General features: G+C 42.1%; 1 protein-coding gene across 1 annotated transcript in view; it reads right to left on the bottom strand.

The window, feature by feature from the left end:
- LOC132777680 (vigilin-like) overlaps positions 1–27,131 on the bottom strand; it is a 70,602-nt gene that overhangs the window by 17,052 nt on the left and 26,419 nt on the right. The window contains exons 2-17 of the mRNA XM_060780090.2: positions 24,813–24,892; positions 23,100–23,212; positions 21,399–21,547; positions 20,473–20,688; positions 20,162–20,368; positions 17,936–18,151; positions 15,876–16,082; positions 14,371–14,478; positions 12,528–12,632; positions 11,050–11,128; positions 9,585–9,724; positions 8,954–9,058; positions 7,885–7,998; positions 6,619–6,705; positions 5,738–5,869; positions 2,737–2,955 (exon numbers count right to left, since the gene is read on the bottom strand). Coding sequence (XP_060636073.2) covers positions 2,737–2,955; positions 5,738–5,869; positions 6,619–6,705; positions 7,885–7,998; positions 8,954–9,058; positions 9,585–9,724; positions 11,050–11,128; positions 12,528–12,632; positions 14,371–14,478; positions 15,876–16,082; positions 17,936–18,151; positions 20,162–20,368; positions 20,473–20,688; positions 21,399–21,547; positions 23,100–23,175 — 2,160 coding nt within the window. The 5' untranslated portion in view covers positions 23,176–23,212; positions 24,813–24,892. The remainder of the gene's footprint in view (positions 1–2,736; positions 2,956–5,737; positions 5,870–6,618; positions 6,706–7,884; positions 7,999–8,953; positions 9,059–9,584; positions 9,725–11,049; positions 11,129–12,527; positions 12,633–14,370; positions 14,479–15,875; positions 16,083–17,935; positions 18,152–20,161; positions 20,369–20,472; positions 20,689–21,398; positions 21,548–23,099; positions 23,213–24,812; positions 24,893–27,131) is intronic.

Raw genomic sequence — 27,131 nt, forward strand, 5'->3', positions numbered from 1 at the left:
ATTTTTTGCCATAGAGTCCAATTTTCTCCCTTCTTTATCGGAGGGAGATGACTGGTTAATTTGGATTGGCTTTGGTTGAGCATCAGTCACTACAGAGTTTGCTTTGGGCATTTTGGAAAGCCATGAGGCTGAAGATAAGTCAATACGGTACAAATTTTCTGCCCTTTTAGGGGTTGCTGGAACCAGGGATGGGGCAACCCCTGTATTTTTAAGGATTTTCAAGAGATAAGGCAATGTGGGCAACACAGTGGATGCAGGTGCCTGTTGTTCAGTAGAAGTAAAACATGGATCTGTGACTGTATCAGAAGGCTCTGGGGTGGTAAGGTTTAGGGTCCTTGCCAGCCTGATCATAAGGGCTGAGAATTTTTTAAAATCCTCTAGGTGCTGAGGTGATGGGTCAGAGTCTGTTACCGGGTCCTGGATAACAGGAGTATCCTCAGTGGACTCCAAATCAATAGTATCAGTCTCTGGTTGAGGAAGCATGCGAGGGTCATGAGGAAGTGGTTGAGGATCCACTTCGGGATGAAGATCTGGTGGTTGAGAGAGTGTAGCCGTAGGTGGTGCACGAGGAGGTTGTGGGTACCTAGGGTCAGGGTATTGATAGGCATGGGGTCCCCTAAAATGGTCGGGGGGGGAGGGTAATAGAAAGGGTATGGGAAGGGAGGTGGAGGGGGAGGATAGAGGTGGTAAGGGTACTCCTGGTACCCATAGGTTTGATAGTGTTCAGGAGGAAGAGATCGCACCTTCTTGGGTGGAGGGTGGGAGGGGGTCGAGGGTTGGTTTGCATGAGGGGATGGAGAGCGCTGGCGGCGTCTAGAGGGTTGCGCCGAGGTGCTTGGCTGTATGGGGGAAGGAGTTTCCCCTGGTACCGGTTGCGGGGAGTTTGGAGAGGGGGGGGGGAGAGGCCTGAGAAGGAGGCAAGGGAGGGGGAGAGAGAGAGAGATCGGGTGGCTGCTCCGGTTCCAGGTGGGGGGCTAGGAGCTCGAGCGGGGGGAGATGGGAGGGATCCTCCATTTCCAGCATGTTTGGGAGCGGTTCCTGCAACTGCAGGGTGGAACCGGAGAGGTGAGGCACCGTTTCAAGGATAGGGGGACTCAAGGGCTGAACACCAGTGAGTTGCCGTCCCTTTTTCTGTTTACTGGGTTTCTCTTTCGTTTTTGCAGGCTTCGTGGCCTGTTTAGAAAGCTTTGCTTTTTTTCTCGGCTGCTCCTCGAGGGAAGCATTTGCCTGAGTAGAATCACGCCTATCCCCAACGCGTGGGGAGGGAGGCTGAACAACTTCTTGAATCGGGGAGGATTGGGAGGGGGCGGGAAGCATCTGGGGCGCTAGGGCCCGTTCATACAACAAAGCTTTTAATCTGGCATCTCTGCCTTTGCGAGCCCTGGTGGTGAAGCTCAAGCAAATTTCACATGTCTGGAGGTTGTGGGTTTCTCCAAGACAGAGGAGGCATTTGGAATGCCTATCGGCCTCAGGGAGGTTAACTCCGCAGGCCGAACAATTTTTAAAGTAGAGGGAAGACATCTTAGCCTGTTCAGGAGAAAGAATGGTCGTGCCGGTCCGCGTTCAGGAGAGGAGAAGGTAGGTAGCCGAAAAACAGTCCAAAAGTCAGGGAGATGTAAGTAAATCGAAGAGCGAAGTCCGGAGATGCTGCCTGTTTGGCGCGGAAAAAGGAACTACCCAGGAGCCGCGCGCCGCGGCGGAGGGCGCCCAAGGGGGCGGGGACATGGGCGGGGCCTCCGCGTCCGCAAATAATCATTTAAAATAATCATTTAAAAATCTATTAAATCTTTAGAACTTCCGGATTGCTGCGCAGGCGCAGGGGAAAACCCATAGGTGCGCATTTCACGGAATACACGAAGAAAAAATGAATTTTCAAAAGGTCTCCCATCCAGGCACTTTTTTTTTTGTTGTGCCAGGAGCAAAAACTGCAAGCTGCTTCTGGTGTGAGAGAATTGGGCGTCTGCAAGGACGTTGCCCAGGGGACGCCTGGATGTTTTGATGATTTATCATCCTTGTGGGAGGCTTCTCTCATGTCCCCGCATGAGCAGCTGGAGCTGATAGAGGGAGCTCATCTGCGCTCTCCCTGGATTCGAACCTGTGGGTCTTCAGTCCTGCCAGCACAGGGGTTTAACCCACTGCGCCATCAGGGACTCCTTATCCAGGCACTGATCAGACCCGGAATCTGCTTTAAAGAGTAGCTGCATCAAAAACCTTCAAGACAACATCCTAATATGTGAAACATCAGTATGCAAATGGATCTTGTAGTGCTTTAGAGATGATGAAGATGGTAGCAAAAATGTTCGTAGACTAAATCTACTTCCAGAGGTATATCTAAGGTGCTACAAGAGGCGTTTGAATACAGATATTCCAAGCTAATATGGCTAAGTCTCTGAAGTCTGCCAGAGTATGAAATGTCCAAGCCACAGCAATGAAAAGAAAAGGCTGTGCTGGAAACTTTGTCTATCTTGTTACGAAATAAACGAACTGCCATCTGTTAAGACAGGACTAGGAAAGCTGTGACCAATTTATGTCGAGGTCAGAATCCCCACACCCCTCCTAAGGATTGGGGAGAGATGGCAATCACCCCAAAATAGTAAATCATCATCCTAGGAGTGGTGAATACATTACCAAGTTCTACAAAACAGTCCCAAATATTAGCAGCCTGCTGTGAAGAATATCACTTTCCCCTGCTCCAGGGTTGGCCACCTCTGCTTGAACAGCACACAGCATTTGTACCTTTTCTTCTGCAAGCTGCAGAAGCTGGCGCTTGGCTTTCTCCACCTCTTCGCCGGGACCCCGAATGGTGACTTTGTCGCTGCCCGAGCCTTCCGAAGGGAAGTGGATGTGCACCCCGCCACACTCCTCCATGATGGAACGCACCAGCCGGCCCTTGGCCCCAATCAGGGAATTGTGCAGTTTGGCTGGAATGGAGACGTCCACTTCTTTTATGTTAGCCTAGGAAGAAGCGGCAGGGAGAAAGAGGGGAAGAGCACAAAGAGCTACAAAATTCTCTATGTTGCTACGTGTTATGTTCTTAAGCAGAATCTATTGGCACCTGACTAAAATAAAATTGACAGAAATGTGTAAAGAGATTTATTTATTTTGTCAAAAGCACTGATAAATAAATATAAAACTGATAAAATAAAGCAGCTAAATACTTTTAGTCCAAAAATGGGCAACAGTGACCAAATTTCCTGTAGCTTTAAACCATTCCTCCTCTGTGCATGAGGCAGAGCGTTGTGGGCAAGCATACAGATGCTGAGTTGTTTGTTCTGCTCCACAATCACACCAGATGGAGGATTCTTCTAGGTCAGTGGTTCCTAAACTGGTGGTCTGTGGCCAACTAAAATATAGTCTGCAGCCTCGCTGCTACTATGCTGTTGCAACGAGAGCGACTGTTCTCATGAAACCCTCTTATAGTGCCAAGGCTTATTAAATATGGTTTTCTGCGGTGACTACTGGATGTCATATGTTCTGTGTCAGAAACTAGAGCTGATGTGGTCTATCCAATGCAATTTTCTAAATCAGCATCCCAAATTATTCATAACCATTTTGGTACTGATGTTGGAGAGTAGTCCCTGCTCAAAAAAAAGTTGGGAACCACTGTTCTAAGTAGTGCCATTTTGCCAGGTAGTCTTTTGATCTGCCCACTCCACTTCTGAGCCTGTTCAGGGACTTCCAAGTTGCCCATTCTTGGTTGCCCCTGGAGGAAGACCCTCATAGGGTTGGAATTGCCTGATGTTTCTGCCCACAGGGATATTCAAAGTGCTGGCTTTGGCCTATAAAGCCCTAAACGGCCCTGGTCCAAATTACCCTATGAACCATCGCGGAGATTAAGATCCTCTGGGGAGGCCCTGCTTTCCATCCCGCCATTGTTGCAGGCACGACTGGTGGGGACGAGAGACAGGGTCTTCTCAGTGATTGCTCCCAGGCTATGGAACTACCTTCCTGGTGAGATCAGGTCGGCCCCCTCCCTCCCGTACTTTAGAAGGATGGTAAAAACTTGGCTGTGGGACCAAGCTTTCGGATCAGGGCAAAGAAGCGGCAGTGGGAAAGATGACAGGGCCAATTGGATTTGATGCGGATGGCTAGGACGGTTTTAAATGGTGTATTTTAATATATTGATAAATGTTTTTTAATGTTTATGTATTGTATGTGAATTTGTGTCCCAGCATTGAATGTTTACCATGTATATGCTGTGCTCCGCCCCGAGTCCCCTTCGGGGTGAGAAGGGCGGAATATAAATGTTTTTAAATAGTAAAATAAATAAAATAATTCTTGCCTTTGCTGAAGGAACATTAAGAGGAGTGGTGGTTGTCATGAACTTTCCCTTGAGTTAAGTCTACTGAGAGTAGGCTGATAGACATGCAGCTATTTCTATCTAAAGGGCTTTCTAATGTATATTGGAAGTGTGAGTGACAGCTTGGGATATTTTATATGTAGTGGATTTGTGGGAAGGCTAAGAACTTTTGGAATCAAATACACAGTTTGATGGAAGGAGATTTTGGAGGTTGATATTAAAATAAAATCTGAACTTTGCTTACTGGGACCAATGGATGATCAAGAGCAAATATGAAAGACTACAATATTATACAATTTCTTCATCCTCCTCTGCTCCATACTCGAACTTGCTGAACCTGTGTGAAGCTTAACCTAACCAAGTCTCTTTGCTCCCTTGGTTAAATCATAGTTTGCTAATCAGTTTACTAATACAGGGATGAGCATAAAACTCACACCTTGGTATCTGACAGTTCTCAAGCCATATCCTGATTTCGATCCAAACTTTAAGGGAGGTGAACATACTTAGAGGAAAACGTCTAGCATCTTGGACTTAAAGTGGACACAAAAATAAGACTAAATATCCAAACCAGCACAAGGGATGGGGATAGTGGGAAAATGTATAGAGAAGACGCCTATCCTTTGGCTTGATTCAGGAAGGAACACCGTGCCCAAAACAGACCATGTCTACAATATTTAGAAGTATTCCAGTAAAAGTAACAGTCAAAGATAGCTTTGAATATCATGTTTAAACCATACTAAGTGCACTTTATTGATCTGCCCCCTCTGCCTTGCAAAAATAATTCAGTTCAAACTACTTTTGGCAATCGGGGAGAACTTTATATACTACATAAAATTAAAAGCGCATATTTATATGTTCAGTGACAAATGTGAAAAGTAGTCAGCTAACCAAGCATGCGCATTATCTTCCATAGGAATATTTTAGGCAAAGCTCTAGCCCAGTGGTTCTCAACCTGTGGGTCCTGATGTGTTTCAATTCCCAGAAATCCCAGCCAGTTTACCAGCTGTTAGGATTTCTGGGAATTGAAAGCCAAAATATCTGGAGACCCACAGGTTGACAACTGCTCTAGATGCTATCATAGGAGAAGGATAAGCAGTCTTGTGCTTAAACGGGTTGGGTTTAGGAGATCCAAATTCAATTTACCACTAAGCAATGAAATCCACAGGGGTGTCGTTAGGCATGTCATTATCTTTCTCAATTGATCTACCTCACAGGGCTGTGTGAGGATAAACTGAGAAAGAGGAGAAAACTTAAGTTCCACTGAGCTCACTGGGATGTACAGCCAGATCAGTATTGCATGAAACAATAATCGATTGTAACCTCAAAAAGGAAATGCATCCAGAAAAGGCTATGTAGATAATAGCTACCAGTAAAAAGAATACTTTCTTAGGGAACTGAACAGGCTTTTAAAAGGAGGAAACTGCTTCACACACCCACCAGCTCCCTCTGGATGGCCAGGATGCGGTCCCGAGCACCTTCGCAGTTGACCTTCTTCCCAGTTATCAGGATCACCTCCGAGTTGCTGTTTTCTGTGGGGAGGTCAATCTTGGTATTGGTTTCCTCTCGAATCTATTGTGAAGAGATAACATCAAACCCCGGACCCTCAAGGCTAGGCTACTGTAATGAACTTTACAAGGAGCAACCCTTGGAGACAGTTTGAGAGGTGAAACCCAGTGAAAGACAGTTGACAGATTGGGCCTCAGACGTTGTTAGGGAAATCCCATTGGATTCAAGTTAACTTCCTAGAGTATTTCAGCAACTGAACCCTGAATCCCCTAAAAGGCAGGATACCACATGGAAGTCTATAACAAGGGGCCTTTGGAAGTTAAAGGTGGGCAAAAAAATAACCGAAAGGTTAAAGACTGAAAACTTGATTTAAGTAATGATTCCCTAACTTTGGACCTCCAGTTGTTTTGAAGTTCCAGAAGCCCTAGCCAGTTGATCCAGTGGTCAGGATTTCTGGGAAATAAAGTCCCCAAACCCCAGAGAATCACAGTTTAGAAGCCCCTGTCCTAGAGTATATTATCCACAAAATTACATGCTAAATCTGGCTGACTCATTTCTGGATTTTGGAAGAGTGTTTTTTGACCACAGCTACCAGAATCCTCCAGTCATCAGAGTGCAGACTTTGGGAATATGTTGTCAAAGAAGCAAGCACTATCCATTTCTAGTCAGAGACATACTTTCTCAAGAAACTGTTTCCTTCCAGAGGAAGCAGGAAACACCTGGCCCCAAAATCCACAAACAAAACCAGAGAAGCCCAGTTCTATAGTGTTCAAGGAGGGGAGAGGTGTCTCGGAGGGCCATACACTTTTTACCTTTTTGATGTTGGCGCCTCCTTTCCCAATAATGTTCTTGTGGAACTGCTTGAAGATTGGGACTGGGATGGAAAAGCTGTTTTCAATCTAAAGCACAAAGAGGAGAAAAGTCACAAATATAAGATTCTATTTGCTTCTCTTCTAGTCTTTTAATAGTAAACATATTGAGAAGTTGAGTTTTTTGCACTGAATTAAGCCAAACCACATGTAAAGTACTGTATATACTCGAGTATAAGCCTAGTTTTCAGCCCCTTTTTTAGGCAGAAAAAGCTCCCCTCGGCTTATACTTGAGTCAAAGTTATTTATTATTTTACTCTGTTATTAGTATTATTTTTATTTCATGTATTATTTTACTCTATTATTATTACATTTACAGTATGTTACTCTGTTATTATTATTATTATACACTATTTATGATTATTATTAGATTTATTATTTTACTTTATTAGTATTGCATTTATCATTTTACTCTATTATTACATTTAATATTTTACTCTATTATTACTGTTATTATTGCATTTCCATTATTTTACTTTATTATTATTATTATTATTATTATTATGTTTATTATTTTACTCTCTTTATTATCACTGGAAGGATACATAAGTATATTTACATTGAAGAAGGTTAGAATAATGATTTAATCAGAGTTGGGCAGTCTTATCTCAAATTACAGTTTTATGTAAATACTGGAAAACATTTCACCTCCTGATGCCTCAATTTATGTAATTTTATTGGTATCTATTTTTATTTTGAAATTTACCAGTAGTGGTTGCATTTCCCACCCTCGGCTTATACTTGAGTCAATATGTTTTCCCAGTTTTTTGTAGTAAAATTAGGTGCTTCGGCTTATAGTCGGGTCGGCTTATACTCGAGTATATACGGTAGCTAAATCTGTCCCTCTGTAGCCAACCTTGAATCACAGAGTGGAAAGGAACCTGAAGGGTCACCTAGCTCAAATGTTTGCCAGTGTAGAAAGCAAAATAATCCACGCTGAGTGTCATCAATGCTTTGGCCACCTAATTAACATGACAGATATCACTCCAAGGCAGACACAACTTTCACGACTGAAATCAATTCCTGTTTGTGTGAGTGTTTTTCTTTTGAAGGGGTATGGAAAATCTACAAGTGATTTTCGTTTGCTGACAGCAAATAACTTTCTGCTAGTGCTCCTAGAAAACATCTAGTGCAGATCTTCAGATGCCATTAAACTGCCAATTCCCAACCACCATGATGGTCAGAGGTGAAGACGTGCTTAAAACTCACCAACTCAGCAATAACTTTCTGGAGGTACTTGGCACACTTTTCCACCTCGTTCTTAGGCCCACGTAGCTGCACAATGTCGCTCTTTTGAGATGGGTCGGGGAAGTTAATTATGACCTGGAGGAGCAGAGATCAACATGGAGGATCATAAAACAAGGCAGGGGGGAATCCTCAACTGTTGGAGCTCAGCCATATCGTGCACAAGTTTGCAGTCCTCAAGTCAGACATTAGCTCAGCTAGCAGGAAAAGCTCTTCCTGCAGTCTTCTTTGCCTCCCTCCCTTCTCTCCTCTTACTTCTTCTTCTGTTTGTTAGACTGATACATCTCAGGGACACCTTTCTTTCTATTAAAAGCATCTAGTCCAGGCATGGGCAAACTTCAGCCCTCCAGGTGTTTTGGACTTCAACTCCGGCTGTTTGGAATTGCAGAAGTCCAAAACACCAAGGGCCGAAGTTTGCCCATGCCTGATCTAGTCTCATGGCAAGCCTCCATTTTGCTCTTATCCTGTGAGCATGGAGAGAGAGATGTTTCCAGAAAGCTAGGTCCTAACTTTCCTCTAAAGAAATTTACTTCTTGTCATTGTTTATTATTGCTTTATCTTAATTTCCTGACAGTTTTTCAGTAAAGACTTTTGTAACTTTCAAAGTTTGACTCTGCTCCTGAACTGCTGAAGCTCATTTGCTCTATTGATAGCTCAATAAGCTTCTGATCTGCTAAAACTGCTACTGTTGTTGATTTCGATTTCAGCTCTTCTTGTGACTTCTTGTGACTGATTTGTCCATTAGAAAATCCAGTCAAATTCAGATACACCTTGTTAATTTCAAGGTGTATCTCCAAGTACCACAAAAACACTGTCTTCTGATATTTTAGTCAAGTATATATACTGCAATCCATGGATATGAAGGAGTATATGACTTTATTGTACAAACAGGAAACCACTGATAACAGCAAACCCTGCCGAGTTATGTTGGAGGACCTAAAAAATTCTTCTCAGAGAAGAGCCTGGTGAAACCGCAACAAAACACAAGCTACTGAAGTCTGGCCTTGAACAGTGCCAACCCTTTGCTTCTTACCTCTGGAAATTTGTCACGGATCTCTTTGATTTTCTCGCCTTTCTGCCCGATAATGGTCCGGTGAAAGCGCTGCTCAATGATCAGGTCTTTTGTGCGTTCATTTTCCTAGGAGAGACCCCCCCAACCATCAGCAGTGTTTATGCTCTTCCAAAGCCAAGAGGTTTGTATACATAGGAGGCAAGAGTGACAGGGAAAGTGCACAGAAGAAAGGTCTTTCCCCAAAAAATCTTCTGGTGGGTTCACAGAGAGATCTTCCAGGTACATCGTTTGAAAGATCATCCTCTCTCCGCCTATCCGTTCATGGCAGTACAAAATCAGTGCCTTATACCACGTCAAACCTTTGATCTATCAAAATCAGTATTGCCTACTCTGACAGGAGTCTACATACTTGCTCCTTGAGAGTTATTTCATTTTAATTACTTTATATATCACTTTCTCACAGAACTGGGACTAAAGGCCATGCACAACTGATGCACAAAATACAATAGTTACAAAAGTCATATTAAGTAAGTTATAATACTCAGGAGCTGTGAACCCCAAACTATAAGGCTTGGTTTCTCTTGCCATCCCAATCCATCTTTGGCAAAAGAAGCAGAGATGTATGAGCAGCTGAAACATCTGCCCCCCTTACCATACGAGCAGCCATTTCCAGCAGCTCCTTGCGGGCTAGCTGGACCCCTTGCGGGTCTCCCTCAATCCGGATCAGGTTGCTCTTCTCGTTGTCAGGTGGGATGCGGACAGAGACTTTGTGCTGTTCCTTGATGCGATTGACTGCCAAGAGAGAGAGCATGTCAGGTACCACTATTCTCCCCTCCTTTGATGGAGACTGAAAGACAGGACAGTGTAATGGTGAAGAGTGCTAAGTAAGGTGGGAGTAGAAATATTCAAACTTCCATTCAGCCAGAACATTTATGAAGTAATTGGTAAAAAGTCATCTTTACATGGGAGCACAAGGGGATTCTCATAACAATAGTGGGGGAGAATCCTAAGATCCTTAAGTAAAATGCACAAAGCATGACAATACATTAAATGGGCTGGTATCCTGAAACACACAGATGTCTCTGGATTCTATATTTACTCATCTGTTCCTGCCGGCATGGCCAACTGTAAAATACAGGTGGATATGGAAGTAAAAAATCAATCTTGTTATGTTGTTGTTATTGTTGTTACAGGGCTTTCTTGAAAAAATTATTCAGAGGTCTATGGCTCCATCTACACTACCATATAATGCACTTTCAGAATGAAGTTTAACTGCATTATATGAGTGCAGTGCATATAATACAAAGAACTATTGGAATTCAACCCACACTGCCCAAGTCTCAAGTCACCAACAAGGAGCAGTTAGTTTAGTACAGACTAAGGGTTTCTCTTCTCCCATGACTCCTGAATGACAGTTGGAATGTATCTATTTTGTTCTTCTTTCTCTGTTTCTGGTCTCATTCTGATTGTTTAAAATGGATACTTGTCTACTACAAGCCTTTTTGAATCTGACTTCTGCCTTCTTAAACTTCAGTATGGAGAGTATGTGCTGTGAGATCTCTCTCTGTGTGTCAGGAGAGATGTAGTGATTGAGTTTTTTCCCCTCTCTTGAAACTTTAGAAGAGATGGGCGTTAGAGTAGCTCAGAACCAGTTCTTGATTATTAAGAAATGCAGGTATTTCTCATTATAGTAAATAAACCTTTTTATGATTGGACTCTGCATGTTTGCCTCCTAACTCTGTATTATTTCCAGCCATCACACGGCATTTAACACTCTGCTCGCTAATGAGCTGATGCTCAACTCTAGGTATCCTGTTTATGTTTTTGGATGCTCTGCTGCATTTTATGTAATTTCCCCTAATGGGAATGGTATCATATGCAGTGTAAATGGGACCCAAGAACACCTTATGAAATTCATGGTGTCACCAAAAGCTGACAAGCAACTTGGAGGCACATACACACACAAAAAGGCTGAAATATCTCCAGCCTTCCAGATTTCCAGGTGTTGATGCAGAACCTGAGCAAATGCAAGATCTCGCACAGAATCTACCCGCCCCCTGCATGCATTTGAGACAGGAGGACTTGCCTGCCACCCACTTTGTCATCTCAAAACTCACTGTTGGCTCCATTCTTCCCTATCAGATGACGGTGGAACCTCTGATCGATGAGCACTTCAGTGTAATCCATGCGACCAAGCTGAAAAGCAGAACACCGGGAAGGCGGGGGGAGGATTAATTGCTCTCATTGTCTCCAGCAGCAGCTCTGTTGCAAGAGAGCTGAATGTGCTTCCAGATAAAATCTGTCATGTGGACTTTTATGGGAAAGAGCATCCCTTTTATCATGCAATTGCCCACTTGCCTCAGCATATTCTTGAACACTTTGCCAGAGCTGGATACTATCGAAGGATGGGACAGTGAGTAAGAGAACAAATGGAGCACTACTACTGCAGTCACATTTTATTCCCTTAAGCAACAAATTTGTGCAATGCCATTGCATTCTTTTAGATCTAACAAAAGGATCTTAGCTGGCTTAGTCCTTCAAATTCTGCCTCTATGGAAGAGGAATACTTTGGAAGTAGCAGCTTCAAAGTATAATGCAGACAACAAAGACCCACTTGGTCTAAAATTTGTATTGACAGCCAGTTCTCCATATTTGCAGATTTACTTTTTTGCAGATTTGATTAATATCAAATCTGGGTGCTCCAGGGTGCATCTATGGTTAACTTCAGACAGATGTTGACCATGGCGATATCTTGTAGGACCTAAACATTCCTAGAAAGATCATTTATCTAAGATACTCTGTGCCCTCAAGTGTGGTGTTATGGTCTGGAGGACATAAACATTCCTAGGCAGGTGATCTCCAACTTAAAAAATGTGTGGCTTTTTATTCAGTTTCCCCACTTTTTGCAGGGGTCTTGCACCACTAAACCCTGCAAAAGTAGAGGGATTGCTGCATTATCTCTCAGCACTTACATTTTTGGGTTTATTTATTTACAGTATTTATATTCCAGCCTTCTCACCCCAAAGGGGACTCAGGGCAGATCACAGAACACGTATACGGCAAACATTCAATGTTGATTATACAATGACAATACAGACAACCGTTAGAGGTATATATAGGCTTTTCCATCTTTTGGTATCTTTGGAGGCTGTGCTCGGTTGTGGCCACAGGGAGGTGCTGTAGCTCCATCCCCTTGCCAAAGAGCTTTTTTTGTTCGTAAACTTCCTCCTTTTTCTGATCAAAACTCCATGCCTAAAATACCTCCCTGCGTTAGTGTGGTTCCTATTTATCTACTCACATTTCCCCCCTGAACTGCTAGGTAGGCAGAAGCTGGGTTAAAAGTCAGGCACTCACCCTGACCCGGGCTTCAAACTGTCAACCTTCTGGTTGACAAGATTTATTACAGCTTGGTGATTAACCTGCTGTGCTAAAGCCTGGCCCAGTAGAACTGTTTGGAAACTGATTCAGAACAGATAATGTATAATGAATTTATAGAATATGATGAAAGTATTGAATTTACACCTACAGGACTAAGAGTTACAGGTTTAGGTAGCTTTTAAAAATGAAACACATCGGAATTGCAAGAAACGCTCACCAAGTCCCGGATGATCTCTTGTATCTGCGCCTGAGCCAACTCCACTTCTTCGGTGGGTCCTTCTAGTGTGATCTTCTCATCACCATCAGTGAATTCAATGTGGACCTATAAAGAGAGAAACAACATGGAAATGACATCACACTTGTTATGGCTGGCATAAAAACAAGGAAACAGTAAGGAAGTAGTAGCCAACCGAAAACAGTACTTAGGTTATTATGGGCCTTTATGTCCACTCTGACTTATGGTCACATTACCATAACATTTTGGGCAAGATTCATTCAGGGAAGGTTTGCCACTGTCATCTTCGAAGGCTGATAGTGTGACTTGCTCAAGGCCAGGCTCCTGGAATATCAATCAAAATCTACACCATTGCTGTGTGCCTTCAAGTCAATCCTGACTTACAGTATAGCAGCTCAGAGGGCCTAAATACCCTGAAGGCACCAGATCCCATCTGGTCCTGGAAGATAACCAGGATCAGCTCTGGTTAGTACTTCAAAGGGAGATAAACAATGAACACCAGATGATGTATGCTATATTTCAGAGTAAGGAGCTGACAAAACCAGCAGTGGATGTTCCTTGTCCAAGAAAAAACATACACAAAATTCATGAGGTTGTTATAGGTCAACGGTTGTCTTGAAGGCACATAAATAAGGCAGCCCAATCACAGGGTTTCCTTGGCAGAATCTTTCCAGAGAAATTTGTTCTGGTCTTTCTCTACACCAGTCCCCATCTTTTTTTGATCAGTGATCATTTTGACCAGGGACCACTTTATCTAAGACCACTCTCCAACATTAGTACCAAAAGGGTTACAAATCATTTGGGGTGCTGATTGAGAACATTGCATTAGATAGACCACATCAGCTCTAGTTTCTGATACAGAACATATGCCATGCAGTAGTCCACATCTGCTTGCCCACAGAAAATCATATTTAATAATTTAGAGCTCATGTGGCCTATCCAATTAAGCACCCCAAATAACCCCAGGAACAGGCCTAGCAACGAAGACACCAAGGTGCATCTGCTTCCAGGCACAACATGGAACAGCTCCACTCAGGTGGAGGGAGGGAGGGAGAAGGAGGAGGAGGAGGTGAAGTGGTCAGGAAGCTTGTTGTCACACCTTTTGTGGGTAGTCAGCCTTTTCCCTCCCGATATCCCTGTTGTCTCGGCACTGTAAGAGGGATTCGCGAGACCACTTGCTCTCGTTGCAACGGTGTAGTAATGGTGAGGCCACAGACCATATTTTAGTTTTTGTGCACCACTTGTGGTCCATGGACAACAGGTTGGGAACCGTTGTTCTACACCACACTGATCCTAAAATCATTACTCCCATCGGGCAAATAAAAATAGCCTCTAGATCAGTGGTTCTCAATCTGTGGGTCCCCAGGTGTTTTGGCCTCCAACTACCAGAAATTCCAGGCAGTTTACCAGCTGTTAGGATTTCTGGAAGTTGATGGCCAATACATCAGGGGACCCACAAGCTGAGAACTACTGGTCTAGATGACAAGTGAAGCAAATTCTGTAGCGGTTTCCTTTTCATTAACTGCAAAGTATGGCTGACACAAGTATGCTTTGGAAATTTAATTAAAACTTGTAGACTAATTGGGAACTTGTGGGCTGATTTGCTAGGTCCTTCTCCAAATTCACCAGGGAGAATCAAGAGGCATTCAAATGCAGCCTCCAGTGCGCCGATCCAGCCAGACTTCATGGCCATTACCAGATGGAACATACCACTTTCTGTCAAAGCAACACAAAGACACACTTTGGCATTAAAATTTTCATGCACTGTTGCAAAGCATGTCATGTTTACTTATTTACACAGAGCAAAGGCATTACAGACACCTGCCTTGGGAAGCTGTTGGGTAATCCTGCCAATGTTCTGTCCTTTCTTTCCAATTATAAAACGATGTAACCAGGCTGGGGCTGTTACTTCAGCTACCATCACACTCTTCGCCTGGAGAAGGAAAGGAAGACAAGAGACATTTACACGGTTAATGCCAGTGATGAACCTGAGAATTCAGTTTATACACAGATTTCCACATCCTCTTTAGAGTCCCATATTGTTTCTTCCTTATAATTTAGATGTTGCAATGGCTATGTTCTACCTGTAGATGCCACTATGGTGATGCCTGCTTTGCCATTCAGCTCAAGCCACAAAATACAGCAAACAAAAGTAATGAATTTGTGAGAAAATTGAAGAGATAGAGCAGTGGTTTTCAACCAACCTAATGCTGCAACCTCCCCCCCCCCCCCATGTTCCTCATGTTGTGGTAACCCCCAACCATAACATTAGTTTTGTTGCTATTTCATAACAGTAATTTTGCCACTGTTATGAATGGTAATGTAAATATCGAGATGTATTTTCATTCACTTGACCAAATTTGGCAATAATACCCGATACGCCCAAATTTGAATACTAGTGGGGTTGGGGGGATTGATTTTGTCATTTGGGAGTTGTAGTTGCTGGGATTTGTAGTTCACTTACAATCAAAGAGCATTCTGAACTCCACTAACGATGGAATTGAACCAAACTTGGAACACAGAACTCCCATGACCAACAGAAAATACTGGAAGAGTTTGGTGGGCATTGACCTTGAGTTTTGGAGTTGTAGTTCACCTATATCCAAAAAGCACTGTGGAATCAAACAATGATAGTCTGGAGCAAACTTGGCACCAATACTCAATATGCCCAAATGTGAACATTGGAGGAGTTTGGGGATAATAGATCTTGACATTTGGGAGTTGTAGCAGCTGGGATTTATAGTTCACCTACAATCAAAGAGCATTCTGAATCCCGCTAATGATATAATTGGGGCAAACTTCCCGCACAGAACCCCCCTGCCTTTAAGAGACTTGCTGGTATGAGCCTCCCTCCATCCTTGCATGATCTCCCTTGCCTGCACATGAGCAGCCCTCTCCAAAAAGGGAAACAGGGACAGGTGGAGAGATCTTCAGCCTTCTCTGCCAAGGAGTTTCCTAAGACCATTAGAAATATGTGTTTTCTGATGGTCTTCAGCGACCCCTCTGAATCCCTCTCGCCACCCCCCAGGGGTCCCAATCCCCAGGTTGAGAAACACTGACCTAGAGATTCCTAAAGAGAACACATTAATCAAATCTGCAAATATTCAAATCCACATGCACTGCACTCGCTAATGTAGAGAGCTGGCTGCACACATACTCATCTAAAGAAAGAACTAAATTGAAAGTTTCCTTCTTCATTGCAAATAAAAACATCTGACCACCAAAGATGCTCCTGGAATTTGTCCCATTCATACACTACAGTAGTCAAACTGACCTCATGTTTCAAGTGACTTACTGAGCAAACGTTTGGAGCAGAATGGAAGCCCTTACCTTGGCATAGACTTGGGTCAGAGCTGGGCCAAGCTTGTCTGGTTCTCCCCGGAGGATAATGGTTTCCGAGCTGCTTTCAAGGGGCGGCATCTCCACTGAAACCCCGGTGGCATCCAGAATCTCCTGCAGGGTGTTGCCCTTGGGGCCAATGATGTATTTGTGCTGAGACTTCTTCACCTCTACGGAGATTGTGGTTGTCTTGCGCTTCTAAAAAAGAAAATGAATGAGGCCATTGAAAGGTGTCCAAAAGTCAGCACTAAGAAAATTGGCGTAGGCAAAATGTGGTTGCATACTGCTCCTGGACTGCCCTTGGTGTGCCTTCCCCCCACCCTAAATTATTTTTTACCCCAAAAAGACTTCTTAGAGAGCTTGATGGATATTTGGAAGGTATGAATGTTTGGAAATAGCAACCTTCCAAGCCTTCATTATTTGTTTGTTAATGTATATATTTGCTAAACTGTATTGTATGTATATGTTGATTTGCCAGTTTGACTAACCTCTTTGGTTTGGGAGGGGCTACAGACATGTGATTGTACTAAACATGTTCAGACTCAAGACTCCATCTTGTTATCAGTATGTTTTTGGACTTCAATGGAAACAGTATGCTTTTTGGATTTATGCAGGAACAGTTTACTATATGTTTACTTTGAGAAGCAGTGAGTACAATTACACAGTTTGGACTTTCTTAAGATGTATACTTAAAGACTTTGGGCTATGGACTACTGATTAAGAATGATGCCCTGTGTTCTGAACACAGAGAAAATACATCCTATCTATAACTGAACTTTAATAAGAAATGTGCCTATATTAATCTTGTTTACTCACAATAACATATCTTGTTGTGAGTAAACAAGACATGTTATTTTTCAAAGAAAACTTTTGGTTTTTTAAAATCACTGACTACACATTTTAAACTAAGAGGTTTCAAGGGAGAGTATATGTTTTGGGTACTTGCAACTGCAATTTCAACTTCAAAGAAACATTTTAAAACTCTGCTAGCCAAATATATTTTTATGCAATGACATGTCTTTGTCCCTGGCAGTTCAAAGACATGGTTTTTCAGTTTAACAGCTGAGTTAACAGCTGAGTGCCATAATATGAATGCTTGTGAACATCACTCGTTCAAAGGTGTAAAGAAGTTGATTATAAATTGTATGATTTTAACTGTATTTGTGTTTGGATTGGTGGCACTAATGCTGGAGCGGCCTAGCTGAGAGGAGTGCGTTGCCATGGAGACGATGCTGTAGAGAAGTGGGAGGAGCTTAGAGGGGAGAGTTTGAAAGACGACAGTTTAAGTTCAGTCAGAGTTAGGGTTTTGGAGAGAGAGAGAGTGGGAAGTAGAGAAGCAGTGTTTGTGAATAGTCAGAGGTTTCTTCAGTTTAGGAAGGCTGAAGGGGAAACCTAATTAGTTTCATTAGTTAGAGAGGACTAAGTGAAGCTTGTTTAGATCACTAGTTAGAAATGAACTAGAGATCTGGGGTTTGATCACGGAAGGATCAAACAGGAAGGCTATTCACCTCAAGAAACATTGTTTAAGAAAGTGCTTCACCACAGTAAAAGTCAATTACAAGTTGTAACATCCAGAAGTGTGAACTGTATTGCAACCAAGTTACATGTAAAGTTCTCAAAGTATTTCCAAGTTTATCAACAGCCTGCAACCATACGCTTTGTTCAAAATAAACTTGTTCTCTTTTGTTTGAAGACTGCCTCATCTCCATTAATTCTGCGTCCAGTGTGCCATATCTCCCAATACTACTTCACATCACACATTGGTGGCACCATTAAGAGTAATAAATAATAAATCGTCCCTCCTCTCTCCTAAGACGTTACAAAGGGTTGACTTCTAACAAGGTCATGCCTTTTTTCTTGACTAGTGGTTTTGAAAAGGTGGTCTCCAGATGTTCATGGAGATTCACATTTGCCAAAAGGATATGACATCATTTTTCCTTTACAAAAAGGTTATGATTGCCATTTTCCCCCCTCAAAATGAAACACTTCCCATATTTTCTAAGAAGAAGCATTGCACCTTTCTTCAGCTGATTAAATTCGCAGTTACTCACCTTATCCTCGTAGATCTTGCGGATTCGCAGGAGAGCCTGGGAGACCGGTTCCTTTTCGCCTGTGATGATGATCTCGTCCTTGTTGACACTGGGCGGGGGGATGTTGATTCGAGCCCCTGTGTCCTGCATGATCTCCTGGACCACTTTGTTAAAGGCGCCAGCAATAAAAGGGTGGAAGGCCTTCTCCAGGTTCACACGCTCCACTGCCCGTTTATCCTGGGACACAACAGAAAACCATGGGCCCATTTGGGAACACACAACCATCTGAATTTCCCCAAAGGTCTGTTCTCCTTTGGGACACACATTCAACACTTGAGAAGCAAACTTCAGTGTGCTTTACTCAGCCCCTCCTCTGGAGACATAGTTGAGGTTAACTCCTCCTTCCCTGTTCAAACAATCTCCTAGGAGATCCCTCTGGTAAGCTTCCTTTTGAAGAAAACAATTAGAACAGCAGCAGTCTGATCCTTTATCAAAGGCACAAGACCAATGAACGGCAAGACTTGCTCAGGAGAGGTTTGCAACCACCTTCCTCTGAGGTTGCGAGAGTGTGGCTTGCCCAAACTCACCCAGTGGGTTTCGCAGATGAGCAGGGCTCAAATCCTGGCCTTCTGAGTCATAATCCAATATTCAATCTACAATGCTCCTAGGTGCCCAAACTGTTCTTATTTCACTCCTACAAACTCTGGACTTAAGCCATAGCATGATGAACCAGTCTTCTGGAATAAGATGTTTTGAATAATACCCTATTCCATAAGAGTGCTTCATCATGCTATTCAATTAATTTGACTTTATCCATGGTGACTGACATGGAATTTATTCATCTTTTAACTAAGATTTGGGGTTGAGAATCAGGAAGGAGCTTTGCTTACCTCCCAAGAAATCCTGAAAATCAAGACTAAAAATCACTGGTGGGTGGGAGTCATTGGGGCACAAACAAATAACATGGGGACAGTGCACTTGCCTTATAGGAAATTAATGTTCCTTGAAGTGTGATTCTCCATATTTATTATTTCTTTAATGGGGTACCTGTGCATGAGACCTTTGGGGCTACACACAGACCCATGTTCCCCACCCTACAGTGGGTCTATTCTGATTGAAATACTAGTGACCGTTTATACTCGAGTATAAGCTGAAATTTTCAGCCCTTTATTAGGCTGAAAAGTCCTCCTCAGCTTATACTTAAGTCAAGGTTATTTATTATTGCACTCTGTTATTATTATAATTTTTATTACATTTATTATTTTACTCTATTGTTATTATTACATTTACATTATTTTACTCTATTATTTTGTTACATTTATTATTTTGCTATTATTATTATTATTATTACATTTACATTATTTTACTTTACTATTTTATTACACTTATTATTTTACTCTTATTATTAGAAGCATACATAAACGTATTTATACTGAAGGTTAGAATAATGGTTCAATTGGAGTTTATTATTTATTTATTTATTTATTTAAAACATTTATATTCTGCCCTTCTCACCCCGAAGGGGACTCAGGGTGGAGCACAGCATATACATGGCAAACATTCAATACCGGGACACAAATTCACATACAATACATAAACATTAAAAAACATTTATCAAAATATTAAAATACACCATTAAAAACCGTCCTAGTCATCCGCATCAAATCCAATTGGCCCTGTCATCTTCCCCACTGCCGCTTCATTGCCCTGTCCCGAAAGCTTACCATCCTTCTAAAGGACAGGAGGGAGGGGGCTGACCTGATCTCACCAGGAAGGGAGTTCCATAGCTGGGGAGCAATCACCGAGAAGGCCCTGTCTCTCGTCCCTACCAATCGTGCCTGTGACAGTGGCGGGACGGAAAGCAGGGCCTCCCCAGAGGAGTTGGGCAGTCTTATCTTAAATTACAGCTTTATGTAAATATTCAAAAACATTTAACCTAGTGATGCCTTAATTAGTGTAATTCTATTGGTATCTGACTTTATTTTGAAATTTACCAGTAGCTGCTGCATTTGCCACCCTTGGCTTATACTTGAATCAATATGTTTTCCCAGTTTTTTGTGGTAAAATTAGGTACCTTGGCTTATATTCGGGTTGGCTTATACTTGAGTATATACAGTAGTTTAAAACCAAGAGGAGAAGCTACAACCCCAACTTGTTTTGGACTAACCATATCTGGTGCAGTTTCTCATGCCAACCTTCCTCCGCCAGAAGGAAGTGGGTAAAGAGAACTAATTACCAGCCACTCACCTGTTCAGCCGAGATGAGCAAGATCTCATGCCGAGCCTTCTCAATGCCTTCCTTGGTGCCCGTAATTTTGATCTGGTTGCTGGGGTCATCAGGTCGTGGGATGTTGATCTTGGTGGCCGTTTTCAGCTCGAGCTCCTGCAATTTTTCGCCGTTTTTGCCAATCACAAAGCGATGGTGTTCCTTGGGGATTGTGACAGTAGCTGAAGCCTGCACAAAGAGGGTGAAATGACAGTGATATTGATGGATTCAAAGGGAGTCCAGGGAGATGGCAGAAGATGTGGGTTCATGGAGCAGAAGAGCTGGACACACACCTGGGTCTGAAGCCGAGCGACGATTTCCTTCCGAGCTTTCATGACAGAGTCCAGTTTGCCGGTTACCATGATGGACAGGCCCTGATCTTTGGCCAAAGAGAGCTCAATGTGAGCCCCGGTCTTCTGCATGATATCCACACAAACTTTGGCCTCGTCGCCTTCTCCAAACTGGCTGTTGTCCTTGTAGCGTCGCTCTTCCAAAGGGACGTGAAACACCTGCCAAGCAGAACCCAGGAGCCATGATGACAAAGTTACTACTCCGAATTTAAGAACAGACCTACTCAATGGGACCAGGAGTCCATACTGTGACATTAGCTCATTAATATTTTCTGAAATCCCCCTAACTTGGAAATAAAACAATTGATATCCCACATTTGTCCTTGGTATCTGATATTCAGAAATATACCACCTCTGAAAGTGGACGTCACATTTAGATATTATGCCCAGCAGTCACTGAGAGACTATCCATCTTTGTCTAATCATTTATTAAAAGTAAACCCATCCCCTTTTAAAGAAGAGGATTCCATGAAGTTTTCCATGGAACCATTTTGATTCTATGAGATCTAATGCTATAGGATTGAAAATGCATACCTATTCTTCCCCACTCCATATTCCTAAGCCTATTGTATACTTCAAAAGTCATTTTCTTTCAACTAGGAAGCTTTCAACTTTTAACCTTCCCCCCTATTTCTTATTGTTGCTGTCATGTGCCTTCAAATCTCTCAGGTCCTTTAAAATCAGCACCCGATATTGCTACGATGGGCAACTATGTCTTCTTTCACCAGCAAAGGTAAAGAAGCATGTCCAACAACACTGGAGAGCAGTTTCCATCTGCCCCAGGGGAAACTTTCTGACTCCCTGAGGCATGCCAGGAAAACCCTTCCCAGAGTGAAAGCAAGAGTCTCCATGGCCTAACAAGTACTCACCTGGGTGATGACAGAGGATTTGATAGGCCGGATTTTGTTCCATACTCCCGTAAGCTCACTGGACTTTTCCCCAGGTGCTCCCTTTTCCGGGAGCGGAGGGAAAGCTTCCAAGTAAGTGGGGATGTAGGCCTCATCCTCTGGGACACCACCTGCCCAGCAGAAAAGGAGTGAGAGAGATTGCACAACAAGAACATATTCCTGCTAAAAACGGTTATAATAAGAAAGCAACAAGCAGGGAAACCAGAGATGGAGTGAGGAAGTCTTTTAGGAAATCTTTAAAAAATGGATCCTTTTACACACTATTTTGAGCAGATTTTTTAGTATGAGATGACACACTTTTTGAGTTTACTGATACCACAGTTGGTCCATGGTTTGTTACTTCCTCAGATATCTGACAACAAGAAGGTACCATACATACTTGGGTATAAGCTAGGGTTTTCAGCCTTCTTTTTAGGCTGAAAAAATCCCCCCATGGCTTATACTTGAGTCAAAGTTATTTATTATTTTACTCTGTTGTTGTTGCTGTTATTATTATTATTATTATTATTATTACATGGATTATTTTACTCTAATTATTATTAACATTATTATTACATTTACATTATTTTTCTCTATTATTGTTTTTATTACATTTATTATTTTACTCTATTATTACCTTTATTATTTTACTCTATTATTAATACCTTTATTATTTTAATCTATTTATCATTAGTATGCCATTATTTTAATTTATTATTATTACCTTTATTATTTTACTCTATTATTATTATTTCATTTATTATTTTACCCTTTATTATTATTGTTGGAAGGATACGTAAGCATATTTACATCAAAGAAGGTTAGAATAATGGTTTAATCAGAGTTGGGCAGTCTTATCTTAAATTACAGTTTTATGTAAATATTCAAAAACATTTAACCTACTGAGGCTTCAATTAATATAATCGTATTGGTATCTATTTTTATTTTGAAATGGACCAGCAGCTGCTGTATTTCCCACCCTCGGCTTTTTGTGGTAAAATTAGGTACCTCGGCTTATATTCGGGTCGGCTTATACTCGAGTATATACGGTACCCGATACTTGGGAGCGGGACAAGTTAGATCAAGATCAACTTATTGATACGTGGGAAATTTGTAATAGATTATGTTAGATCTAAAACTAATAGTAAAATATATATTTTCCTTATACCTACTTTGAGGGAGCCAGGGGGAAATTAGTAGGGAAAAGAATGTGTTTAGTGAGAAGGAAAGACTGTTCTTTAGAGCAAATGTGTCACTTGGTTGCAGCAGGCCCATTCTTCCAGAAGAAAATATATATTTTTTTCTTTCATATATTACACATAACCATAGACCAGGAATATACAACTAAAGAACTCCTAAAAGATTCCCATCTAACCTCTAATTAAGGAGCTTCAAAACTGGAGAGCCCACCACCCTCTAGGGCAATCTATTTTAATGTCAAACCGCTCTTACAGTGAAAAAAATGTTCTTTCTAACATTTAGGTGGAATCTCAATCTCTTTTTTGGAATTTAAATCCATCGTTTTGTGTTTTAGTTCCTGAGGCAGCAGAAAACAAGTTTCCTCCATTTTTCACAACATATTCCTCCAGGATTTAGGATTCTGAGACCCTTACCCTGCAATATCACTTCTTGTAACAAATGCTTAGAAGCTCCCACCGCACCCCAGACTCCTGACCATCTTACCTCGTGTTTCTTCATCCCTCAAGCCGCTGCGGTGCTCAGCAAAGCTTTCAGGTGTTAACACTGCTACCGAGCTCATAGTTTCAAACCCAGATTTGCGCGTTTCCGGTATTCCACTGGTTTTAGCAAAAAGAAAGATGATAAAAACAGTAGTTAAGCGCTAACCATATTTCACAGGACATCATCTAACTGGCCCAGAACAGTCACGCTCTATCCTCTGAAGTTGCCTTCTGCACCATGGCGACTGGAAAACTGTGGAAGTAGTAGTCTAGGAAAGTAAATTCTCAGAGATCTGCTGGTATCCCTTGTCAATAATATTAAAATTAACTAGGTATTTTTAATTACAAAAATGTGAGTCAAGCACTGAAAGAGTCAAACGGATGCAATGACTCAGCAAAAGCTGTAGTTCTATATAAGCAGGTGTGTCTGTATCTTAGTAGTCTCAGTCTGTGAGAGGTCTCTATTGGAGAAAGGCCTCAATGTGTTAGTAGGCCTCAGTATAATGAGAGGTGTCAGTCTGAGAGAACCCTCAGTAGGAAAAAGGCCTCAGTGTGAGGTAGGCCTCAGTGTTAGTAGGCCTCCGTTTGAGAAGACCTGGTGTGAGAAGCTTCACTGAGAGAAGCCCCAGGTTGAAGGCTGCTGTGTGTAAAAAGGTACTGTGTGAAGCTCCTGTGTAACTTTGGTGTGAGAGGAGGCTCTGTGAGAGCGAAGCTGTTTATCTGCATGAAAAAGAAGCCTAGCGTGGAAGCAAAGAAAGAAATATATAGAAGTTTATTTCTGTTATGGAAACCTTGTTATTGTAAATAGTGCAACCATATTATTTTACTAAAAAGAAAAGTCTCCTATGGAAGTGATAACATTTGTGTGTTTTTGTTCTTTTTATCACTTTGGGCTACTGGTGCTGGGTCACACTGCTTCGAATAAGTTACTCTGCTGTACATTTATGAGGGTCTTTTGTTAATAAGCCCACTCCCCCAACATCCCTCAGCAGTTTCACTGATATATAGCAAAAGTGGGGAAGTGTAGCTCATGTCCCATTTTAAGTTCATCTCCTGCTTATAAATAGCCTTTACCAACAAGGCCATCCAGAAACGTATTTTAAAGGAAATACAGCAAAAGTTTTTTTTAAAACCTAGGGGGTAGATCAGTGCATGGTAGATAAATATAGTCTTCCAATGACCATGGATGGGTCAATGTAGCCTCTCCTAAAATACATGAATTGCCTGAATAATTATTTTTGTTTTCCACCAAAAACATTGAACAAGACAGGAAAAAAATACCTGGAAATTGAGTGTCCTAGAGTTTGGTTACTAGTTATCTTGATCTCTTAATTCTTAATAAAAATGACTCCCATCGTCCATTTATTTTATTTCTCTATGTCTATACAAGTGAAACCGAGTCTTCTAAAGCAGCTCCAAGCTTTTGGGATTTCAACTCCCTAAACCATCAGGAATTCTGGGAGCAGAATTCCAAAACACATGACAAACAAAGGTTGGGAGCCACGATTAAGAGATTGAAATAGAAGTGTGGGGATTTAAAAAACTCCATATAGGCTTTCTGAATGCCACATTTCTCACTCATAGAAGCACTTAAGAATAGCATGCCATTATGTTGCTCACTTCTACTTAAAATGGGCATCAAGTCTCAGCGACTGGAAGGCAACGCCAGTGCAACATATCCTTGCTTTGCCCACAAAAGGAAAGATTACAGGCTTACCTGCAAAATGGTCAAAGGCCAGAAGGGTCCGTCCTGAACGAGGCTACCTGTGGCGCTTCAGCGTGACGGCGGTTTGGGTCCTGGAAAAAAGGATCGAAGCTTCATTATAATTTGGACAGGGCAACCTACATAGCAGCTTGAATACCTTTAGCCACTGAATGCCCCTACTGAATACAGAGGGGTTTGTTTTTTGGGGGGGGGGGGGTTCGGTCATGTCAGGAGTAACTTGAGAAACTGCAAGTCGTAAGAGAATTCTGGTGTGAGAGAATTGGCCGTCTGCAAGGACGTTGCCCAGGGGACGCCTGGATGATTTGATGTTTTTATCATCGTTGTGGGAGGCTTCTCCCATGTCCCTGCATGAGGAGCTGAAGCTGGTAGAGGGAGCTCATCTGCCTCTCCCCGGATTTGAACCTGCGACCTGTCGGTCTTCAGTCCTGCCGGCACAGGGGTTTAACCCACTGTGCCACCAGGGGCTCCAATACAGAGGGTAATTCAATTACTCCCTTATAAACACACATTGAATTAATACAGAGGGTAATTCAATGTGTGTTTATAAGGGAGTAATTTTGGATCTTGTCACAACAGAAAGTAGCCTAGAAATCAACCTCAAGACTTACATTATCAAGGGAACCCCTCAAAATGTGGTATTTGGGGACACTCCTCCCCAATCAAACTAAAGGGCCGCAAAACTGCACTGAGATGATACACTTTCCCCACCCTGTTGTGCACTAAAACTGAAGTCTTGGCTTTCATGAACATCCTAAAACTTGTCACTGCCTCTCAAAAACAGAAAATCTTTGCACCAATCTGCAAGATAAGGCAAATAGAAATGAAACTTTTTTGTTTTAACGAAGTAAAGCAAGCTGAGCCTGCTCCCCGACTGTTCTTAAGCTATTCAGGTAACTTCTGTTTGAACATGACTTCAAATGACTCTGGCAGAAAATTTTGCAGATTTAAAAATAGTTATTTGTGCAGTCACATGCGCTGAGATATTATTTTCTCCAAGCAACCAGAATTTCTTTCCGGCTTTATGGATGAAGGGTTTGGGGTTTTTTTTTGTTTTGTTTTTGTTTAAAGACCATAAACAACTATTCAGATGTAAATAACCAAGACTTCTTGATAAGGCTGCAAATGGGTGCTGCTTCTCCCTAGAAACGAAATGAAATTCAGTGGTGCAGTGGGTTAAACTGCCGAGCTGTTGAGCTTTTTGACCAAAAGGACACACGTTCGAATCTGGGGAGCGGCATGAGCTTCCGCTGTTAGGCCCAGCTTCTGCCAACCTAGCAGTTCGAAAAAATGCAAATGTGAGTAGATCAATAGGTACCGCTCAGGTGGGAAGGTAACGGTGCTGCATGCATTCATGCCAGCCACATGACCTTGGAGGTGTCTACGGACAATGCCAGCTCTTCGACTTAGAAATGGAGATGAGCACCACACCCCAGAGTGGGACACGACTGGACTTAATGTCAGGGGAAAACCTTTACCTTTACCTTTACCATCAAAATATTATATTAAAAGTTCTGTGTAGTCCTAACCACTTGCAGCCATTTCACAGATGCTAAAAGCTAGCTAAAGGTAAAACATCTAAGCTTCATAAATGAACAAAACTACCAAGATGTTTCTAAGCACTGCGCTGTATTTTTAGAGAGAAATAAAAAAACTCTCCACAGTTGGTGAAGAAGTTTTGGAAAGAGAGTATAATGGCCTTAACCGTTTTTGATATTCAGAGGAACCAATGCTCCTTAAAGAAAATCTGAACTGCAGGCAGCTTTCTTCTCAGCACGTCCAGGAGTCTTAAAAGTTTTTCTGGAATCTGTTACTTGAATGCAAACAATACAGATGGAATATCCTTTACCCCAAATGTTTGGGACCAGAAGTACTGTATTTTGGACTTTTAAATGCAAATTTTATTTACGGTATGTTTCATATCCACTTTATCCACACAGCCCGAAAGTAACGGCAGACAATGTTCTTAATAATTTTGTGCAGGAAACCCAAGTTTATGTACACTGAACCATCAAAAAACAAAGGTTTTACTATCTCTGCCACCCAAGTGGCCAATTTTGGAGTATTTTGGTTTCTGGAATTTCAGATAAGGGATGAGCAAACAGTAATAAAATTCAGGCCAATGTTTTAAAATTCAGATTTGGGGATTTGTGTTCAGAAATCCCTGATTCAAATATTTGTTTTTCCCAGAATTGAAAGCCAATCTAATGGCCATATTTCAGGAGATGGGGGAACAGGCAAAACCACCTCTGAATATTTTTTGCCTAACCATTAGAAAGCAAAGGTGTTCCTATCTCAGCAACTCAAGTGGAC

Source organism: Anolis sagrei, chromosome 6, assembly GCF_037176765.1.
Source record: "Anolis sagrei isolate rAnoSag1 chromosome 6, rAnoSag1.mat, whole genome shotgun sequence".
Classification (NCBI taxonomy): Eukaryota; Metazoa; Chordata; class Lepidosauria; order Squamata; family Dactyloidae; genus Anolis; species Anolis sagrei.